Source organism: Chelonia mydas, chromosome 2, assembly GCF_015237465.2.
Source record: "Chelonia mydas isolate rCheMyd1 chromosome 2, rCheMyd1.pri.v2, whole genome shotgun sequence".
NCBI classification, from domain to species: domain Eukaryota; kingdom Metazoa; phylum Chordata; order Testudines; family Cheloniidae; genus Chelonia; species Chelonia mydas.
The window spans coordinates 48277484-48299987 of NC_057850.1; the positions used below are offsets into that span (position 1 = coordinate 48277484).

Genomic DNA, 22504 nt, shown 5'->3' on the forward strand with positions numbered 1-22504 from the left:
TGAACAAAGAATATTCAGAGTCTGCCTACTGTCTATGCACTTTTAGTGAATCTATTATTGGGCAAATATTAAAAATTCAGTGTCAACAATGCTTTCATTAATGGTGATTAGCCAACACAGACACCCAAAAAGACTACATATAACAATGCTGGGACTGAAAATACAGATTTTAAGGTCTGACATTTTATTAAAATACATTACCTTTTCATTTGCTGCTTCAATTTGTCTTTGTTTTTCATTTGCCAGCTGCAGTAATTCTGCCTGATGAGCTGCTAGCGTTGACTCAAGTTGTCTTCTAAAAGCATCATCCACTGAATGAAGTTTTTCCATTGCAACCCTAAAATAGGATGAAATATGTTAATCCTTAAGAAAGCCAGAAATAACTGACAGTCTTAAAAGGTAATGGTAATAGTGGTGGGCAACCTGTGGCCCATGGGCCGCATGCAGCCCCTCGCGGCCCCTCAGGGTAATCCACTGGTGGGCTGCCAGACAGTTTGTTTACATTTGCATGGCCGCCCGCAGCTCCCAGTGGCTGTGGTTTGTGGTTCCTGCACAGCTGGAGATTGCGATAGACTGGGAGATCCTCTAGGATTGACCAGTCAATTGCGATCGACCGGCTGGTGACCACTGAACTAGAAGATTCACACTTGCTCTTGTCAAGCGTGCTAACGACCCCTAAGGCTTTCAACCATCTACTTATTGTAGCAAAAGATATACATATTATTGTTCTTACTTAAATGGTCTAAGTATTATTTCCACCATTTCTTCGAAGCAGATTGGGCGAGTATGGGTCTATTACAAACACATTTTCTGAGAATTAAAAGGGTAAATCTTGTGGCAGATCCCTGCGGACTCAGGAGCGCCTGAGAGGATGTTTCAATATAAAACTAGAATTTGCAACTACACAGTAGAGCAACACTATGAATACTATTCAGACACTATGAATACACAGCCCTATGAAATTTCACATACAATGTTCTTTTTCTAGGATACATTTCAGCAGCACTGAGTTTCCAGCACTGCTCCCAGTGCTTAGCCCTATCAACTATTTCATTTTGTTCTGGAGAAACGAAATTTAGATCATTAAGATTATTCCGCTGACCAGATGACCATTATGTCCAACCTCTCTTAAAATAACGGAGGAAATCCTCACTAAAGGAAAAACAACATTTTACCAGTTTTAGTGGGGGATATGTAGACTAAGTCCTTAGCAGAAAGAGGTACTTCATCAGTAGTTATATTTTAGTGAGGCACACTAACAGAATAGTTGTAGCAATGAGCAGTCTTTTTCTCAAGGAAGTTTTGTGGAAAATCAAAATAATGTCTTTGACTACCTAATCTCATTAGTCATTGTTTCTTTTGCATCATTGGGTCTAGCATTACTTGCTATGTCTTTGCTTATTGCTGTTGTGTGTGTGGCCTAACTACCTATGCTTAAAGAGAAAGCAAACAGTGCTTAAAAAAATGGTTGCAGTAGCCACAGCATCGTTAACAATATAGTGGGAAGTCTTTGAAAAAAAAGTTTTCCTAGCATACACAAGGCTTATGAGACTACAGTTATACGGACACATCATCCAGTATTTATTTGGCTGACATGATAGGTAGTGCCACTTGTACATGTGTTTACTGGAAACTGCCTTCATCTTCACAATATGGCTACATGATTTTTTTTAAATGTGTCATTTCCTTAGGCTTTTTGTTTACTATCAACTCCTAATCCACTGTTAATTGCGTCAACTAACACTTCCACTGAAAGCACTGATGACAGAGAAATAAAGTCATATATTAAAACATACAATGGATCCAAATGTAAAAAAACCAAAACCAAAACAAAAAAACCACTCCAACTTTTCAGTAATAATGTGGGGGTGGGAGGAAGGAGAGGAGGGAGAAGGAAATTCAGACACTGTCTTACTTATTCTTTTCCCCTCAAATATACTAGGCATTAAAGGAAAACCTTAGCACTGGCAATTAATTATAACCACGTTTGGTGCTGTAGCAACACAAATGCTAAGTCACACGAACAGGAATACGCATTTAGCCTATCAATAAATTTACGCCAAACGGGCCTCCTATCTGTGGATTACAAATTTATGTTTTATATAAATTTTATTAATCCTTGTTTAATCTCAGTGTGGTCATAGAACTAGGATCTCCAATAGGTAGTAACTTCATCTGAGTACTAAACATTTGGGGGCAAAGAGCTGGGAATCTAAAAATCTTCAAGTACATTGAAAATGCAGTTAAAAACTGAGGGGAAGATCCTGAAGATACCTACTTTACAGAAGTAATCCTTACTCACAAGAAATACTTGTGTATATAAGAGTGTGTGGGATTGGACCCATAGAAAGTACTTGCAACTTCATTATGAACTCTAATATTGTGTACCAAGATTTCACCTGTCTTGCATGGTGGACTATGTACAAGACAACTATTATTAGTATTTTTGTTTTTACTTCTGAGTTTGAAGGCTTTGGTTTCTCTCTTCGATCAGCTTCTTTTCCTTGATATCAAAGTTTTCTTTCATTTGTTTAACTTGGGTCTCTAGGTGGCTTAGTAGTTCTCCTTTATCTTGCCACTTCTTATTCATTGCACTGAAAATAAAACACACATGTTCAGAGTCTATCATCTTTTAAAACTGCGGGGGGGGGCGGGGGGCGGGGAGGGAGTGATACTTCTACATTTCCCCATTTTCTAGTTCTAACCATCAAAAGTGAGGCTCTGGCCTACCCATGTACTCTTCTCCCAACCAATCTGAACACAAGATCTCACTTGAAATTTCAGTGTGGGTCATAACATTTCATTATGCTTACAATATTATACATCACCTGTATGCTTTCCTAATATCTTCCAGTTCTGCATCTTTTTCTTCTAACAGTTGTTTTAATTCCTCTTTTCTTAAATTTTGCCTTTCTAACTTTTCTATTAGCTCTTCCAATTGTGCAGTTTTTTCATCCAATTGCACCTGAAAAGTCTTTTGGATTTCAACATTTTCTTCACGCTGTTTTCTCATCTGCTCATCTCTCTCCTGTAAACCCTATAAAAAACACATTTGTTTTGGGATAAATGGGTAGTATAAACTGGCCATAAATAAATTTAGGCTGAAAATTAGATGAAAGTTTAAAGCCATCAGAGCAGTGAAGTTCTGGAACAGACTTCCTATACAACTCAACTCGTTTTAAGATGAAGCCTGATATGTTTATGAGCGGGATGCGACAGAGTTGCTCGTGACAGCAGGGTACTAGACTCAAGCACCCACAAGGTCCCTTCTAGTCCTATGTATGCTCCTCGTTTTTCTTAACATAAAACTTTCTTGCAATTATGTTAACTTACAGGATATATTGGTTGCAAAACAAAAACAAAGCAACAACTGATTAAGGAATCTAATTAGATTCTTTTAGGCAAAGGAACCTCAACTACTTTCAAGTCCAGCTTTCTATTTTGCTTTATTTACTGGAAGTATCCTTAAATAGAATAATACATTATATAATTTCTGATGGAAAAGTTGTAATAAAAGAACACTGAAGAGTTCAAACTCTGCTACTTTTAAAGATATACTCTATATAACTAGTGGATAATTTGTCTATATTAATCTACTTAGACAAAACTCCTCCAGAAATAACGCAGTTTTGCTATAATAAATGAGGCAAAGGTTTGAGCCCCACTGAAATTTATAATGCTAGTTTAACAGCAAGTATGTTACCCTATTGCTCCCTGAATGCAAAAAGAACAGAATATAAAATTTCAAGCAAATTCAACTGATTATTTTAATAAGTAAAACATTATCAATTAAGTGTGACTTGTCCTACATTTTTCTTCTACATTTCTGATAATGATTTTTATGTGGGCTATATTGGAGTAAGTCTGAACATAAATACAGAGATAAGTTATCATATCATTGCAACAATCATATATGGCCTTGTCCTGCACCCAATGAAGTCAATGGGAGTGCACTCTCATCAGACAGCGATGGCATTGCCTTTCTAATTTTATTCAAGTCACTGCCACAATTTTCACTCCAACTCTGTTTAATTTAAGCATGCTGTACATGCACACGCACACACGCACACACGCACACAGCACTTACTTCTTTTAATTTTCTAATTGTTTCTGTTTGATCTTCCACTATTTTGGTCTTAATTCTTAGAGCATCATTGTCACGTTCGTTTTGTTTTTTTAGAATCTCACTTTCATTGGTCAGAACCTCAATTTTTGCTTCTAGTTTTCCACGGTCTTGAGCAAGAGAAGCACCTGGATAAACACAACATTTAAACATTTAAACAGCACTGCAGATCTTGAAGGCATTTTCCAAGCAAATTTCAGGAAAGTGAACATTTTATGCAAGTGTGGACATACATATAACACCTGCATGGAGCAAACTGCTGTACTGGAACCTTAATTTATAACTACACAATTTTTTTGGAAAATGTTCAACAGTGGCTACTTAATGGTATTAAACACTTGCTGTTTAGACCTTTGGGCACTTCTATAACAAATGATCAGTAATAATGCTTACAGATCTAAGCTAAGCAATCTCAAAGAGACCACCAGATGGTGCTAAATCTGTACTGCTAGTTATGGTGCAGCAGAACAAGAAAGAGGATAAAAGCTACAACATCACTTATTGCTCCAACATTTAAATTGGTCTTCAAGGACATCTGCAATTTGATTCTCACTTTGGGGGATGAAGGTGGAAATGGGCATTCTGTGACACAGGTATCAATACCACTATGAAATACAGAGTAAGTAACGCTATTTAATACTGAGGGAATTCTCTCAAAACTTGAACCTCCCTGCAATACTTTATGTAGCATTTTATGTGCTATCCTCCTCCCTGAACAAGTAATAAGAGTCAATGAAAGTAGATGATTGCACATTTGTTCTCTATAATTTGGACTTAACAACCACACAAGGAGAGATGTATATTACTCAATACATTAGGAGTACTAGAGGACCAATTTTGGTCCACCTCACCTGTTCCACAACAATGCTTCTGGCCTTGTGCTTAAAACTCAATTAAATAAATTTTAAAAAGCCTCAATTTTAATATGGCAAGCATAATGTTTTGCCAAATATAAAAACACCTGAATGAAAAAGAAGTGAGAACAGGGTACGTACAGAACATTCTTTGAGATTACCACCTTTGAATATACTGTGATACTTCTATTTGTTTTATGAATAGCTTTAAACCATTTTTCTAGGCACTATTCAACTGTCGCTGTGACTCCAAGTAGTTGCTTGCACAAAGGAATGGCCACATCCAAGCAAATCATCTCCACCACTGGGTAAAACAAAGTGGAGTAGAATGTGACACTATTTCGTTTTTTCCTGTTGTAATTCATATCAATATGTATGGAAAAACTGTATAAAAGGGGATGAAAGCAAACAGCAGTGTCCCTCCAAACCAGTTATGTATAAGTAAAAACCAAAATAATCACAATGTCAGGTGTTCTGAAGTGTCCCTTATTGAGCCCACACACTAAGAAATATTTTCCTCCCATAAATAATCAAATGAAGTATAAAAAGAATATACTGAGTTAACAGAATACCACACAAAATTATAATTAGTAACAGTTTATCTTTTTATTCCTTATCTTTGGCTCTCTCACATTCTGATTAATTTTAACATTTAACTATGGTATCCTGATATAATAAGCGTATTTTTCACTTAATTAACAGATAAGCGACATTGTATTTAGTGAAAATTCTGAGCTCAAAAAGTTAAAAACTGTGTTTGGTTTTTCTACAAGATTTTTTTCCTTGGGATTTTATTACTCATTTTTGTAGATCTTCAACCTATCCTTAACAAAAATATAGTAAATATGTATTCCTTTATGACAAGATGACAATACCGTTTAAGTGGGGTTTGGACAGAAATATTTTAGCTTTCATGTGAGTTTCCATCCACTGGATAACTGCTCATTGACATGACTCTCAAAAATGTTGTGCTATGAAGAGGGTCATGTACCAGAACACTACTCTTTCCAACTACTTAAATGTATAGCAGGAAGTGCAGGCTAATCATTTTTAATAATGCCACTCCTATGAAAAGTAGCCCTTTCTGTGTCAAATAAAAAACTATGGTTGGAGATTATTTGTCTCAGGTGGTGCTACAGTGCCTTGTGGCAATACAACTGTTCAGGGAAGAAATGCAAGTGAAATATCTATTTAATTTATGGTATCATATTCTACCACAAAATTGCTGTATTTTTACCCTGTTGTGCCAACTCTTGTCCCCACATTTTTCTTTCCACTTTTAATCCATCAATTACAGATTCCTGGGCTGTCAGCTGAGAAATAAGTTTTGATTTTTCCTGTTTCAAGAGTTCAATTTGAATAGTCTTTTGTTTGTCCTCCTCAACCATAGTTTCAAGTGCTCTGATTCGACTCTGTATACATGAATGAATAGTAGGAAAAACACACAGTAAGATTCTGTAAGACAAATATTCAGGAATTCAATATAATTAACACCACTTTAACTATGACAGTTAATACTAACTAGCTATTTAAGCGGATATGCCGCTTACACACAAGGTTTTGTCTGAAAAAAATTGGCATCTTTTATCTGTAACAAAGCACTGGCATTTGTTTCATTAGTCAACACAGTTTATGCATTTTATTCACGGACAAACCTAATTTAATAGAGTTTGCTTGAAAATATATATGAATAAATTTAAGAGGAAATAACTTTGTAATTAAAAGAAGTGCAAAAAAAGTCTGAAAAGAGGAAATGGAGAATTTAGGTTGCACAGCAGAAGTTAATCCAAAGGAAACGGGGGCTGTATTGGGTGGGCTTCAACACCACAAGACGTATCTAACCCAAAACATGCAAAATTCATTTTTTCCATACCTTATAAATAGGCTTTTTTTAAAGAGGATATTTTATACTTTTAAAAATAGTTTCAAGGAATAATCAAAATTTCCAACAGTTATTCTCTGACAGAGATTCCATTTGGCATAATATATTGAACGTTAAGCTCTTGAAAATTTATTTTCTTTTTGAAAGCTGACTTGACATTAAAAAAGTAATTTGCAATCTCTAAAGCTACGCATACCTTTCCCCGGCCTCTTGGAAAAAGCTACAAGTCCATGATTGCTGGACTTTTATTTAACAGCTAGAAAATTTGTTAAATGTGATGATGTTCCTAATATTTTAATGGCTATTTGTGAATATTATAATATTGTAGATAATATCTTCGAAAGTGTGCTGCACAGCAGCTAATGCAAATTATAGGTAGTCACTATTATATCATTATCTAAATCACTGTAATAATGCTAATGATATAAATCCCAGTAACAGTACTTTGTACAGTACTTCCTAAGTACCGTAAGTTAATTAATTCATGTACAAATCATTTGAAAATAACTGTTCTGCAGTTAAATATTGTCATTTCTGAGTTTACAAAAGTTCACAGTATTAAATACTCTCTGAATCTCAGTTTCAAGTAGTTACTATCATGTACAACTTGCTATCACCACAAAACAGGAGTGCAATTGTGAGGAATTGTACGCGTGTGTATTTGACTATATTGTGCATCTGAGAAGTCTGAGTGAGTGTGAGTGATAAGACGTGAGAATTGAGATTACTGTCAATATTAACACTGTTTATTTCCTTATCCCATTTTTAGCCAATGTTAACTTTAAGCTGAAATATACTGAGTATTGTTAATGCTGCAACTTCTTGTCTAAAGTGCTGTATAATTTTAAAAAAAGGCTTCAAAACATTTACCTTTAGATTTGCTGTTGTTTCTTGTTTTGACTTCACTATCTCTGTAATTCTTACTTTCTGTTCTTTCACCATGGATGTTAGCTCTTGAATCAGAGCTGCTGACTGCTTTTCCTTTTGCTGAGATTGAAAAAGGGTACACTTATGTTCTGCTAACTCAGCAGTAACATTTTCAAAACCGTCCTTAACCTATACGATAAAAACAGGTTAATAAAAAGATTAGCTCTCCAAATGTGTGTGTGTGTAGGGTAGAGTGAAAATACAATCTGGTAATTTGAAATAATGGAAGTGAGATTAATTCCATCCATTCCAAAGGTATTTTATATCACCTGAAGTTGTTTGTTAAATTATGAATGCATAGAACTTATTCAGTCAAACCAAATGAAAAACGTTTCAAATAGTATCTCAAAAGATTAAATTGGATCTTAAAAAAAATTAAAATTAATTTAAAACCAACTGTTACTTTAACACTTAAAATTGCCATTTTTGATTAACGAACAAGGAGAGAAAAAAAAGTTTGGGGGTTTTTTTTTTTGGTTGTTTTTAAATACAAGCACAGAATTTGACAACCTCCTCGACTCCACACATTTTTCAAGATACTGTCTTAATCTTACCTCTTTAAACCTTTTGGCTTCAATAGTTAAAGCAATACGAAATTCATTTTCTAACTCCATATACTGCTGGTTTAACATACTAATTTTCTCCTGAAATTCTCTAACGCGTTCTTCATGCCGTTGTTGTTCTTTAGCAATTTCTTTTGACAAGGCATCTTGGAATTCAGATCCATTCAAAGCAACTCGGGTTTCAAGTTCTCTCCTGGAGTTACCAATCACATGTACATTAAATTCAGAATTGCAGTATCTTTCAATACTATATCACTAGGTTTATTTTTTAAAAAAAATTTAAAACAATATAATAAGAACAAGATAGGAACCATGTATTTACATCATTACTCTTCATGAGATACTTTTTTGAGGGTCAAGGAGAACAGTGGGTAGATAATCCATGTTTTACACTTCAGTATAACTATATAATTCCAACAAAGAAGGAAAACGAAAACTATTTAGCGACCATAACTGGTTTTTCACTAAAGGGAAACACCCATCAGAACCCTTAGCAGCAAGCATCAGTTCACATACCTTCATTCTCACACTACATATTCACTGACAGACATTCATCTAATTATAAATAAGTCCCACACCCCTCACATCTCCTACTTCTATAGTAACACAAAAACATACCGCAGACTCCTCACCATCGCATTAATGTGCAGAATCTTAACCCCGACCTTGTATTTTTTTGTGGGAAAACATCAAACCACAGATTTCACCAGTGCAAGAATGCCTACCAGATGTGCTTCTTGAGGTTGCTGGGGCCAGTGTTAAGGTTTTGCACTACGGTGCCGTGGCAAGGAATACATTATTATTATATAGTCTCTCTCCCTCACCTTCAAAGAGCATTATGTTGACATTGCTGAAAACCAACAGCCCTGTTTTGGTGTTATTTTCAGTTGAGTGGAAATCTAAGACTAATAGATTTAAGAAAATCTATTGTAGTTCAAATGAGGGGGATATTTACATACCTGAATTTAGAAACTGGTGGCTTCTACAGTTTTGTGCAAAAAAAGGGTCCAAAAATTTGGAAAGACTTACTTTGCAAAAAATTTCAGAAGACTGAGACTTTTGGTCACTGGCAAATAGATGGTCAAAATATCCTCAAAAATTCACAGACCTCTCATATTTACACCATTCTGTGGGTTGCTTTTCCCACTACAAACCCACACCCTCATCTGCAGTTACACAAATATAGTAACTCCTCGCTTAACGCTGTAGTTGTGGTCTTGAAAAATGCAACTTTAAGTGAAACGATGTTAAATTAATCCAGTTTCCTCATAAGAATTAATGTAAATGGGGGAGATTAGGTTCCAGGGAAATTTTTTTCACCAGACAAAAGACATTATATACATATGCAGTATATGTTTTAAATAATTTAAAACAAAATTTAATACTGTACTCAGCAATGATGATTGTGAAGCTTGGTTGAGGTAGTGGTGTCAGGGGGTAGATCTGGCTGCTCCTCTTGCTGTTCTTTCCAAAGTGCCGGGGGATGTTCAATCCCTGGCTCTGCCCAGGCCTGCCCTCACTCCACCCCTTCCCCTAAGGCCCCACCTCTTCCCACCCCTACTCCGCCCTCCCGAGCACACCACGTCCTCACTCCTCTTCCCTGCCTCCTGAACGTCGTGGAACAGCTGTTTCGCGGCATTCAGGAGGCTCTGGGAGGGTAGGGGAGAGGAGCAAAGATGCGGCACGCAGCCTCCCTGCTCCTCCCGCCTGCAGAAATCAGCTGTTTCAGGGCATTCAGGAGGCTCTGGAGGGGAGGGAAGAGGCTGCGTGCTGCATCCTTGCCCCTCCCCCTTCCCTCCTGGAGCCTCGTAAGCACCATGGAACAGCTGATTGCTAAGGGCAGAAAGCGTGGAAAGGACTGGGGGAGTTGCTCATCTGTGGGGCTGCTGGAGGTGCTGGGTGGTGGTGATGGAGGTGAGCTGATGGGGGAGGGGGGCTCCTGGCCCACCCTGGTTCCAAGCCCCCACGATCAAACAACATTATTAGAAAATATTGTGCAACTTTAAATTAGTATATTCTCTAATACATCAGCGATGTAACAACAAAACAACGTTAATGTCATCCAGGTTAAGTGAGGAGTTACTGTTTAAAAATGTACAGAACCTCTGAATTTGTCCTCGAATACCTATAATCCATAATTCTGTTAAAAAAATAGCAATAGAAAGGAGAAGAAAAAAGTGTGTGTAACGTATGCAATGGGGATGTAAATAAGACGTTTTTAGGAAGACACAAATTAGGAATATTAGTCCACTACTTTAATGTTCTTAAAATACGAAATGAAAATGTTCTTAGCCTTAGAAATTCTGCTAGGATAGAACAAATTGAAACTTTGATAGCATATGACAACATTAAACTCATTTCCACTGAGAGTCCTGCACTATATTGTTTGTATTTTACTGAAGTATGCTGGAATAAGATTGTATGACTGCTATCCCTCTGAAAGCCATTTTAAGACTATGCTATTCAGCAAGAGTTTAAACAAACACAAATCAAGACCAGTATAAAAATCAGAACTACTTGCACATAATTTGTCTTGTTTGCTGTACTGAGCTATCCAAACTGCACGTGTTAAAACCTGTTTTCCCGCAAGGTCAGCACAACTGCGATCACTGACAAAAGGACTAATCTGCTAGGATTTATCTTGAATAGATGCTGTAGGACTTGTCTATCTTTCATACTGTAAAACATTGAAAGTTAATGCAAAGAAATTTTGTATGAAAGCAATTTAAGTTTTGATATGCTTTTATCCAGGAACGAATATAAGGTATCTTTCATTCAAGTCTTTGACAGTTTTGAACAATGTAAGTCATTGATGAAAAACAAATCAAAGAAAGATTTGCGGAATACGTTTATCTGCATGGAAGTCTCAGATGAGGGACAGTTGCTGCCCAGTATTCCATTCTCTCATCAGCTCCGTAGTAGGTGCTGAGAAGGAAAGTAACCTCTTCTGCTATCCTCCCCAAAACCTCCAAATCTGCCATTTTAACAAAAGGGCAGACAAACAGGATAGGACTTCTCAAAACATATATTTTCAAATAAATTGGCTTAGATTCTAACCATAGCAGAACATCCCCAAACAAGCAAAGCTTTTCTAGGTTCTGCAGTATTAACATACCTTCTCTGGATTATGGTAAAGAAACAAACCTGTGCTCTTGCTCTTTTAACAGGAGAAGCTCATGTAGTTGTTGCACCTTCTCTTTCTGTTGTCGAAGAGATACTCGAAGTAACTGTACTTCTCTCTCAGTTGCTGAAGCTTTAAGTTCTGCCTCTTGAATCCGCTTCATCTGTATAAAATTTATAAAATCAGAGGAACAAGTCTTAAAACTGCTGCCTCTTCCTAAAGCTTTCAATTAGGATAAAAAACAACAACGGTCTTATTAAAGCAGTGTGTTTATCAGAGCTATTATTTCTGTGGCAAACACCATGACTGTTAAGGTATTTTCATAAAAGGCCACAGTTTTTGTCACCTTACCAGTCTAATATAGAACAAGACTTCTCCAAGAAATATTGAATATGCAGCCAAATTTGCAACAACGTAGTATACCCCATATCAAATGTAACAATGCTAACTGAAAATCTTCAAAGGGTTTTTGGCACTTTATAAAAGCCAAGGGATATTTACCAATTTACAGAGTAAGGATTCAGAAGGATTTTAAAAATATAAGTACCTTGAAAGACTTATTTATCTCAATTATAAAGTCACTATTTCAGACAGAACTCTGGTGAAGCAAAGCCACTTAATCTTTAGAATACTTGGTGCAGTCTATACTTTGGACCAATAAAGTCTGTAGATTACTGATTTTGAGTTAAAGTTATTGTCACCAAAAAGCAACTATATTTCACTGTGGATGAGTAAGTCAAGAGTCATTAGGCCAGAGAGAGAAAAAGCATGAGAATAACTGTACTGTAAAGCTGTTAATAGTTGATTAACAGACAAAGCACTTTCTCTGAGTATCATTCTAAAGAAACAATAATTAAAGCATTACTGATTTAAAGGGTAGAGATGGAAGGGAAACAAAAACAAGCTGTTTAGTTTCCTGGTCTCAGAAAAGCAAAATAGAGAGCAGTTTTCTCTGCAGTTATTTCACTAACTTCCCAATTGATATTGGATTATCATATCAAATCAGAAGGTCAAAGGACATCTGTGATATTGCAAGTAAGCAATTTGAGATGGTATAGTTTTGAGGGAGGTAATCTCAATACCTGATGCCCTGTGTCAATGTATAAAAGCCCTGCATTTTCAATGGGACATCATCTCCTACATGAACACTTGGGGGGAGGAGGGAAGGGAAAAAAAATAAGGTACAGAAGTATCTCAGTCAAGGTTTAATTTTCATTGGCAATGAGTTCTAAAGTTACCTAGGAGGGTGTCTAAAGACCAAGTCGTTCAGGCTAATCAAGTTCTGTGGATCTATTTATTCTCCACAATAAAAGCATTTTTTCTAGTTCTTCATTTTAGGACATGCTTCCCCATGAGTCATGTCTAACAATCTATTTATTCCCATTGTTACTGGGGATGAAATGGGGCACAATCAAGTTTTGTTGTTGATTTTTTAATGTTCATTAAACCTGGTGACTTTTCACAGAAAGCCTTGATAAAGACTCTACAATGGGGATATACACTTTGAGATGAAAATTAGCCATACAATGAAAGTACAAAAATTAGATTTACAATAGGTCACAAATATCTTGTGTTCATATTAATAGAACAAACAAATAACTATCACTGGTAAAGGTATTACTTTGGTATTAGTTCCTGAATAGTGAAGTTCTCAACCATCATGTTAAACCTCAAAAATCGAGCCAACTCTGCACTGCATTTAGGAAAAGAACTCGATAAATATTCTAGAAAATATCTATTATTTGAACTGAAAGACAAAGCACAGTAATAATACAGCTGAACTGTTGAGAAGAAAATTTAGTTTCGAAGTAATCCTATCTATTATCTGAAAATCTATAATATTCAACAATACAGGTCAATAAAACTCTAAAGACCCAAACAGTGGATAGGTATTCACCTAATAAACGATTCTTTTTGTAGGTAATAAGATGATGTCACTGCTACCAGATGGTAAGGGATTTATTCCAGGATCTTCCCCACCACTAAAGAAATCAGGGGCTTTATGCACCACTAAATAATTACCTTTCTAAAACAAGAACAACCTCCAAACCTGTACATTTGGAAGAGTATGACCGGATTTAGTTCTTTCCCTTCCTAAGTGAAAGGCAGGATACATGCTTTGGATTTGGAGGTCATTTCCAGACTCTCAGTAATCCTAGACTACTTGTAAAATAATTTGATGAACAATATGAGTCTAGTATCTGCTCTTTGTGCTGTATAAAAGCCAACAAAAAATCCAATGCCTCTTTTGGTCATAGTATCACCATGCTTTTTCACTTTAAGAATCAAAAAGCATCTAATACACTACTGCTTATTATTATTTTGTTCTGTATAAACTTACAGGCATACAATTAATTTCTTCAGTCAAACAGACACAAGATAATTGCAAAAAAAATTTAAGTTCTTTGATATGACTGTTAAGGCCTGTATTATCAATGTAAAGAATACATATTTTTAGGTTATTTACAAGCCTCTTTTCATTAATATATACTGGTTGAAAAAAAAACACTGAATCAAAAAGTGATTGACCCTTACCCATTTTTTTATAATATACATTTAATACTTTATTGCCTGCCCATTCTTTAAATTTGAAAGAACAGTAATTAAAAATGCATATTTAATCAAAGATTTATTTTCACAGTAAAAACTACAATTTAAAAACAGAAATTGAGGCTCTGACATTTTTTAGGGGCTCTTTAGTATTTTTATGTGCTTATTAGATGCCATCCCATTATTATAGGCAACCAATGCTAAATATATACCCCTGTTGCTTGTTCCTGTACTCTTTGTGTCTCCATCTTGGATAACGTTTCTTCTAAAGTTTGTAGAGCCTTTCGTTGATCTTCCTCTTTATTTCTTGCTTGATTTAACTCATTGGTAAGTCTTTCAGTTTCATCCTTCAATTGCTGGATATCAGCTTGCAGTCCTGTTTTTGTATTTCTCTCTCTCAAAATCAGTTCCTTTAACCTAAACGTTAGTGCAATAACGTAAGTACATTCCCCTCTTAATTATATTTACTAAAACAGTGGTCTCCAACCTTTTTTTATGGCCAAGATCACTTTTTGAATCTAAGGGCAACCCAGGATCTACCCCGCCCCTTCCCCAAAGCCCCGCCCCATTTCCCTCCACCCTCACTCACTTTCATGGGGCAGGGGTTTGGGAGCGGGTGTGGGCTCCAGGCTGAGCCTGGGGCAGAGGGTTGGGGTGCAGGAGTGGGTATGGGGTGCTGGCTCCTGGAGGGGGCACGTACCTCCAGTGGCTCCCTTTTGGTGGCAGGTGCAGCAAAGCTAAGGCAGGATCCCTGCCTAAGCTGGCCCTCACTGCTCCTGGAAGGGGCCAACACATGCCTGCGGCCCCTGGGGCTTTTTGATGAGATGACCTATGCTAGTCTAGATGTTAAGAACTGTTTACTTTGAAATGGCTGGGTGTTTTCTTTCATTCAGGACTGGCAGAAGGAGGAAAGAGAACTGAATGCATATAACTCATTAGATAGGCCACTTTGTCCATTTGGAGGACAGAAAAGACTGAGGAACACACTTTCAAAGAGGGGATTTCACTGTAAACCAAATCAACTGAAGTCCTGGTATTACTTCCCTATGTATATATATTATTTTGAAAATTTACTGCTTAACCCTTTCCTCATTTCTCTAAGCCACATAAGCAGTGTGCCTTGGATTAAGCATCTTTTTCCTTTACCTGTCTGTAGTGTACACAGCCATACTCTGAATATCCTTTTCTTCTTTTGATTGTTTCTGTAGTTCTTTGACATATTCTCCGAGTTTTTTTTCGGCTTGTTCAGCTTTCCACCTCTTCTCTTTCTCCTGATCCAGTTCTTGAACTAATGCCTGAACAAAAATATATTAAAAACCCACATTCTGAAACCTTCAAGTTTTATAAAATGGCTCTTCTGCTTAAATTAGGTTAATAGCTCTTATAAAATTGTTTGTACTTTTAGGAAACTGACGGAAGACCAGAGTAGGCAAAAGAATATTGGGTAAATAGAACACAGTAACCATCTAGTCCAGCCAGCCAGAGGAGTTGCATTCATCTGTTTGAGGTAGGAAAGCTTAACAGAATCACTGGCTCAGCCAACTGACTTATATACGAGGGTTATATCATTACAGCTTTGCTTTTTATTGTTTTCTACTTATTTGTAGAAGGATTTATGTTGGCAGAGCATAAATTTGTAGAAGACGTCTTTTCTGGCAGAGGTGACCATTAACAATTTATTACAACACAAAACACATAGTAATATGTTGTTAAAGTTCGTTTTAATTTTTTTATTATTAAAAGACTTCACTACTTTTACAAAACAGTTTAGCAAAATGATCCTACTCACAACTCATTTTAGAATTTTCCTTGGACAGCCTCTGTATTCACACTTGCTCTACTGCAGGTGAAGATTACATTTTTCTATTTACTTTATTAAAAGTAAAAACATACCCTGTAAGTAGATTCCTCTGCAGTACTTGAATTCAGGTCTTCTGTTTTTCTTATTTGACTCTTTGGTCTTCCCATCAATTTCTTGGCTGATTTTCCCACCACTTCCAAGTCTGGTGTTTCTGAAGCTGAATTTACACAAGAAGAGTTCTCTTTCATTTGAGAATGCAGACACTTCGGCTTTAAGAAATTCTGCTCCTCTCTCCTGCAGTAGTAGAAAAGATAATGTACTTAAAAAGTGTAGAAAGTTAAATGTCTCTTTACACACTAATGACATCAAGTGTCAGAAGCGCCTATATCACAAGACAACATCTGCCAATATTAGAAGCTGGAAGAGTCAACTATACTGAAATGCACATCTAAATTTAGGAGAACAAGTTGTAAACAGAATGGGAATTGACAATTATAATTAGAAGGTTAACTGTAAAAATATGCAGTACTCATGGATATGTTATTTTGAAAGCCATTTAATGGTTGTCTACAGACACTGTCAATCTAAATGTAGTAAGAGAATTTCAAAGGTTTGATTTTAAAGTCAGACCATTGGTATTAACTACATTCTAAATCTCACTTTTTATATCCCGCAGTTAGCATGTAAAGGACACTAAGGCATAATTAAAAAACCGGCAAGTACAGCCATCAGGTATCATGATCATCAGACACAAAAGTAGTTATTATCCAAGATGGCACAAACTCAGGGCAGCTGGGCCCTCCCGCTGCTCCTACTATATTCAACTTTTAGTATGCTAGCTCAATCAGAACTAGCATGAGTGAATCTCCTCAGGCTGAGAATTACACCCTGAGCTTGAGGTGTGGACATACTCTCAGACAGGTACTTCAATACAGCCACTAAAAGTGGAAAGAGCATTCACTCATGGTTGAAGATCGAACAACTGGGCAAAGACCAGTGTAGCAGCACAGTAGCCTTCCACTCCATAAAGGTGTGGAGGAGGATGTTTGGGTCAAATCCAGTTCAAGCAGCGGATACATGTATCTTTTGGGATTCACAGTGGTCCTGGTCCTAAATGCGGATGCTCAAGAGGCAAGGAAGAGAAAGACAAGTAATCAGCAAGGACAGAGACAGAAAAAGTGAATGGTGCCCTACATAAAAGGATTACATGAATGAGTCTAATCATTTGTTTCTTCATTCATAAAAATGAGGAGGTCAAGTTGGAAAAAAATTCACATTTTTAGTTTGTACAGTGATCCAAGGAAAGATTTTGACACAGCAGCATGTGGGTTTCTTTGATTTGTTTGAAAAACAAAAACAAAACATCTCCTTCCTTGGGCAGGAGAGAAAAAGCAACAACATAGGATTTAAATGTGTGATAAAGAAAAACTAAGGACCACAAAGTGTAAATAAATGTAAGTACACATATATTAAGGTATATAAGCAGTCTACCTGGATGCTCGGTACATAACTCAATTGCTGACATTTTATCTATTATAGAATATTGATTAGGTTCTCTGTGACCTTTTGAGGAGTCAAGATTCTGGAAACAGTTTTGAAATAATCTATTCCTGGGCTCCAAAATGAAAGTTTACTGATCCTTAGTGAAATCCAAAGAACAACTAACTGTGGAAGTTATATTATTCATAAGCCACAGATGAATCAATAACCAATTTCATTTCCAAGATGTGGGTATACAAATACCTTGACATAAGAAGAGAATACACTCTCTTTAAAAAAAAAAAAAGATGTATGAATGATAGGAAAGGGGTAAATACAAGAGAAACAAATACTAACAGCCAACTATTTCCATGTGAAGTCATAAACTTGTGCTATTTAATCTTTTACTGTAAGTGGAGTTATTATAGAAAATGGTTAACTGACCTGAACTTGCAGTCCTTAGCAAAGTCTCTGCTTTCCACAATAAAGTCCCAAAAGTTTGACCTACATTCTTTGTTTCCAAATGCAAGGTCATGCATTTGGCTAAGTTAAAACATGTTGTTCATATGAACCAGGCCATATAGGTTGCTCTGTATAACTAAATTAGTGAGTAGTAAATGATAAGGACCAATTTTTGCATCATCTGCAAATTTAACCAGCAATGATTTTATATTTTTTTTCATATAATTGAAAAAGATAATAAATCACACTGGACCAAGAAACAAATTTGTGGGGGACCTCGCTAGAAACACATCCACTGGATGATCTCCTCACCCAGTGATGAGCTGCCAAAATCTTAACAACCAGTTCCTTATAAAAAGTTCTGATATAAGGGATGTGCCAAGAGGTGGAGGGGGTGGGAGGGTATAGTGGCAGGGAAGAGATTGCACAGAGACAAAAGGGGCTTGTTGCAAGGGGTGCAGTGGCAGGGAGGGAGTGGCACAAGGGAGAAGTAGGCAGGAGGGGGTTGTTACAAGGGGCTGGCTGGCAGGCAAGGGTGTGTATGTGCCTGGGGTTGTTGCGGGGGGGGGGGGGGAGGGGGGAGGAAGGTGGCAGGGAGGGGTTTGCACAAGGGAGGAGTGGGCAGGAGGGAGATGGCAGGTGGGGGGTCCCCGAGGTTGATGCAGGGGTGAGGGGACCGTGGCTGGCTTGGGGGGGGGGGTTGCCGGGTGGAGGTTGCCCAGAGGCAAAAGTGGCAGGACAGGGTAGGTTGTTCAGGTGGTGGGTGCACAGGGGAGAAGGTAGCTGGTCAGTGGGTGTTGGAGGGGTGGAGCTGGCTGGGGGAGGGGTGCCCGGGTCGCTCCCACATACACCATTCCCCAGGCCAGGGACTGGACCTGCCCATCCCCCAGCGCTCCGCGGGCCCCTGCAGCTCCCTGTGGCCTGGCTAGGTACCTTTCAGGTGGAGTAGACACTCAGCTTCTCCGCCCGAAGAGTGGAGCGCAGCTGCGCCTTCTTCCCAGCGCCGTGGGCTGAGCTGGGCTCCCCACCGCCCCTGGAGCTTTCAGCAGTGGCTCAGGCAACCAGCCCCCCTGAGCCCAAGCTGGGCTCCCCGGGGCTCTCAGCAGCAGCGCAGGCAGCCAGCCCCTGCACACCCAAGCCGGGCTCCCCACTGCCCCCGGGGCTCTCAGCGGGGACGGCCGCTGTTGAGAGCCCCAGGGACAACGGGGAGCTCAGCTCGGCCCGCAGCACAGGGAAGAAGGCGCAACTGCTAGTGCTAGACCCTCCCCTTCCCTGCCCCACTGCTGGCTGCTCCCCCCGGTGGAGGGACTGGCTGCGCCACAGGCAGCTCCTCTGGAGCCAGGAGACGGGGAGCAGTGGCAGCCTTGTGCTCCGCTGTTTAAAAAAAATTTTTGGGGCACCGCTTTTTGGTGCTCCCAACCACTTGGTTCCCTAGGCGGCCGCCTAGTCGTTGCACCGGCCCTGCCCGACAGACCCCCCCCGGAACTCCCACACCTACCCAACCCCCCCGTCCCTTGACCGCTCCCCCCAGAACCACCACCCCCTACAACTGCTCTCTGCCCCTTATCCAACCTCCTCCCAGCCCCGGCCCGGCCCCCTTACCATGCTGCTCAGGGCAGCATGTATGGATGCCGCGCGGCCTGCTGGAGCTCACAGCGCCACCCCCTTACCATGCTACTCAAAGCGGCATGAGCTGCAGAGCTGCCCAGGAGCAGTCCAGAGCGCTGGCGGTGTGGCACGGCACACTGAGGCTCTGCGAGAGGGGGGACGGCAGAGGAGGGGCTGGGGGAGCCTCCCCGGCTGGGAGCTCAGGGAGCTGTAACAATTTTTACCAACCGGTTCTAAAACTGGTTCAAAATTTAACAACCGGTTCGTGTGAACCGGTGCGAACTGGCTCCAGCTCACCACTGCCCTCACCCTTAAACCGGATCTAGACTACTGCGGCAAATTGATCTAAGTTACACTACTTCAGTTACGTAAACAACACAACATAACTGAACTAGCTAGATCCACTTACCACGGTATCTATACTGTGCTGTGTCGATGGGAGACAGTCCTGCTGACCTACCTTAGTCTTTTAGGGGAGGGGGAGTACAAAAATTGATGGGAGAGTGCTCTCCAATCGATTTAGCGTGTCTTCACCAGATCTGCTAAATTGATGCCACGGCATCGACTGCAGCAGTGCTGATTTAGCTCCGTAGTGAAGACATGGCCTTAGTTTCTTTTTGAGCTTTCAATTAGGCCAGCTGTGCCAATTTCCACCCCACCACCCCCATCAGAATGTTGCACAATACTAAAATTAAATCTTTCACATAGTTTGTCAGCAGCTACCCTTATCAAGCTTGTAAACTTATCAAAAATGCTGTCAAATTAGACAAGACCTATTCTGCATAAGGCCATATCAACCAACATGATTTTTTTTTTTTTTTTAAACTGACTGCAACCTATACCAATCTTTCCCCCATTTTTTTGGGATCAGCATCAGACTAACAAACCTAAAGTTATCTGGGTCAACCCGTTTAACCTTTCTAAATATATGTACATTAGCTTTTTTCCAGTGCTTAAAACCAAGTAAAGTAAGAACATCCGTGTTGTTTGGTTCTTTGTCTACAAGCCTACTTCCAAGGAAATTAGGATCTTTAAGAGCAGCCTCAGTAAGCAGAACATTTTGACTAATTATGCCCATCTGCAGCTCCCCCTAGTTTCAACTAAATAAAATATTCTCATTTCCTGTGCTAAAATGGTTTTGTGAAATGTATTTTATCCCAGATGTGACAGCACTACAGTATTGTTTCATCCACGACTTGTGTCGAATTTACAACTGCATCTACATAGAGTCCCAGTCATTTCAATTTTCATTTCAAAACTGGTTAGTCTCTAAGGTGCCACAAGTACTCCTTTTCTTTTTAGTCATTTCAATGGGGCTCTGAGGACACAGCTGCAGGATTAGGACCTAGTTTGTAAAATGCTTTGGGATCCTTCGTTGAAATACACTATACACATGTAAGACCTATCACACTATTACAGTATTTGGGTAAATGAATATTTATGCTCTTGAACAGTGGTTCTCAACCTATTTACCATGGTGGGCCACATATACAGCTCTCTATGCGTAATGTGAGCAGCAATCACAAATATACACACACACACACACACACACACACACTACCTGTATGACCCTGATGATGTCACATGGACTGCAGCTGTGTGCTGATTGGGCCGCAAGTGACCTGCGAGCTGAGAACCACTGCTCTGTATCTGTTTAACAAACTTATCATATTTTCACTGTGATTTTCAAGTATCTTGAGAATGTCCTAGCATAGTTAGAAATTGCCCTCCTGTAAAAATCAAGTAGTTTCTAAAGTATGCTGTCTGACCTACGCTGACATTTTCTTACAAGCGTAACTGAAAGTTCTAATGATCAAAGGCAGCACTGAAAGGAAGGTTCTTTGCCTTCATGTGGGATCACTGTAGAAGTACTGATGAACCAAAATACTATAACATTTGTCATAACACATTAAGTACCACTCTGTCCACAGGGTTTTACTTTACAGGGAAGCTACCTGCATGTATTGAGGGAAAAACAGTTCAATACAATCTGTCATCACAGCCATCTACTAATGCAATACTTCCCACAGTATGGGACATGACCCTCTGTGGGAAGCACAAAGGACTATCCAGGGATGTATGGATAGATTACATTTGTTTCTTCAGAGTCTGAGCTTTCATTAAAAAAAGTCTTTAGTTGTCATGGTTATGGAGAGAACCTTCAAAAACATGAAAAGTACATCAGTGTAGCAATGTCTGCTTCAGTTTGCATGGAGTCTAAAGCAGCATGTGGCATGAACTGTCCTGTTCATTTAAATGGAGTTAACTCAGATGCCAGTGAGGATGTTTCAGATGTCAACTTTGTTAATTAACCATTCACTATGTAAAGGATGTAAGAAAAGAAAAAGTTAAATTAAAATCTGCACCAATCTACCCCATCATTTCTCAAAGTGGGAGGCATGAAAGGCTAATATTAGGAAAAAAAAAAAAGAAAAAAAAAAAGGCAGAATATGGAGTTAAAACAAAACAACTAAAGTAAAAAACAAAAAAAAAAAACCCCAACCATGATGGGATTACAGGAAGAACACCACAACTGGTTAATTGATTGTATTTTCCTGATGAGGAAAAGCTTTCAGAAGTTTAAGAAACATCGCACTAACCAATGAAGAGAACATGAATGAAATTTCTAAGAACTGGGAACTTCATTACTGCTATAAAAATCACCACCACAGGCATCATGCATCTTTATCACCTCAAATCCTGAATTCGTTCAGCTCTAACTTAAAATTTTGTAAGTACTCAACCTTTTTAAACCTTTTGGGTATTTTTGTGTCCGATCTGAATGTACCTGTCAGTTACGTTGCCTTTCAGATGATTAGCATGGTGCTTAGTAGACAAAGTAGATTTACGATAATTAGGGATCTTGCTTCTTTTAGCCAGCTTTCTGTTATTCTCTTTTCCACTTTCACACTCACTCTCAGAAGTCAGATCTGTGTCTCTCTTTGCTTTGAGAACTTTCAAAGGAGTGCCTGTTCTTGAACAATTAGACACCTAAGAACAAAAACAAGTAAAAAGTTGTTAGTCTAAAAAATATAAAAAATAAAAATTACTTAAGTAGTTTCTAAAGTGTTTTTTTCAAATCTACTTTGAGGGATTAGGGTTTTGATAGAAATAGATTTACTGTTTGAGGGAAC

At 38.5% G+C, this 22504-nt stretch overlaps 1 protein-coding gene across 5 annotated transcripts in view; it reads right to left on the minus strand.

The window, feature by feature from the left end:
- The window catches only part of LRRCC1 (leucine rich repeat and coiled-coil centrosomal protein 1), a 39328-nt gene that overhangs the window by 5296 nt on the left and 11528 nt on the right, over window positions 1-22504 (minus strand). For 4 of the 5 annotated variants that reach the window (XM_037892356.2, XM_037892357.2, XM_037892358.2 and 1 more), the window contains 12 exons: window positions 22159-22361; window positions 15914-16115; window positions 15167-15315; window positions 14233-14437; window positions 11494-11633; window positions 8341-8542; window positions 7730-7915; window positions 6215-6389; window positions 4088-4251; window positions 2829-3037; window positions 2457-2594; window positions 202-337 (listed from right to left, as the gene is read on the minus strand). In XM_037892356.2, coding sequence (XP_037748284.1) covers window positions 202-337; window positions 2457-2594; window positions 2829-3037; window positions 4088-4251; window positions 6215-6389; window positions 7730-7915; window positions 8341-8542; window positions 11494-11633; window positions 14233-14437; window positions 15167-15315; window positions 15914-16115; window positions 22159-22361 — 2109 coding nt within the window. Of the gene's footprint in view, window positions 1-200; window positions 338-2399; window positions 2595-2828; window positions 3038-4087; window positions 4252-6214; window positions 6390-7729; window positions 7916-8340; window positions 8543-11493; window positions 11634-14232; window positions 14438-15166; window positions 15316-15913; window positions 16116-22158; window positions 22362-22504 lie in introns of those variants that run through there. The other variant, XR_005224282.2, reaches the window with a different exon arrangement.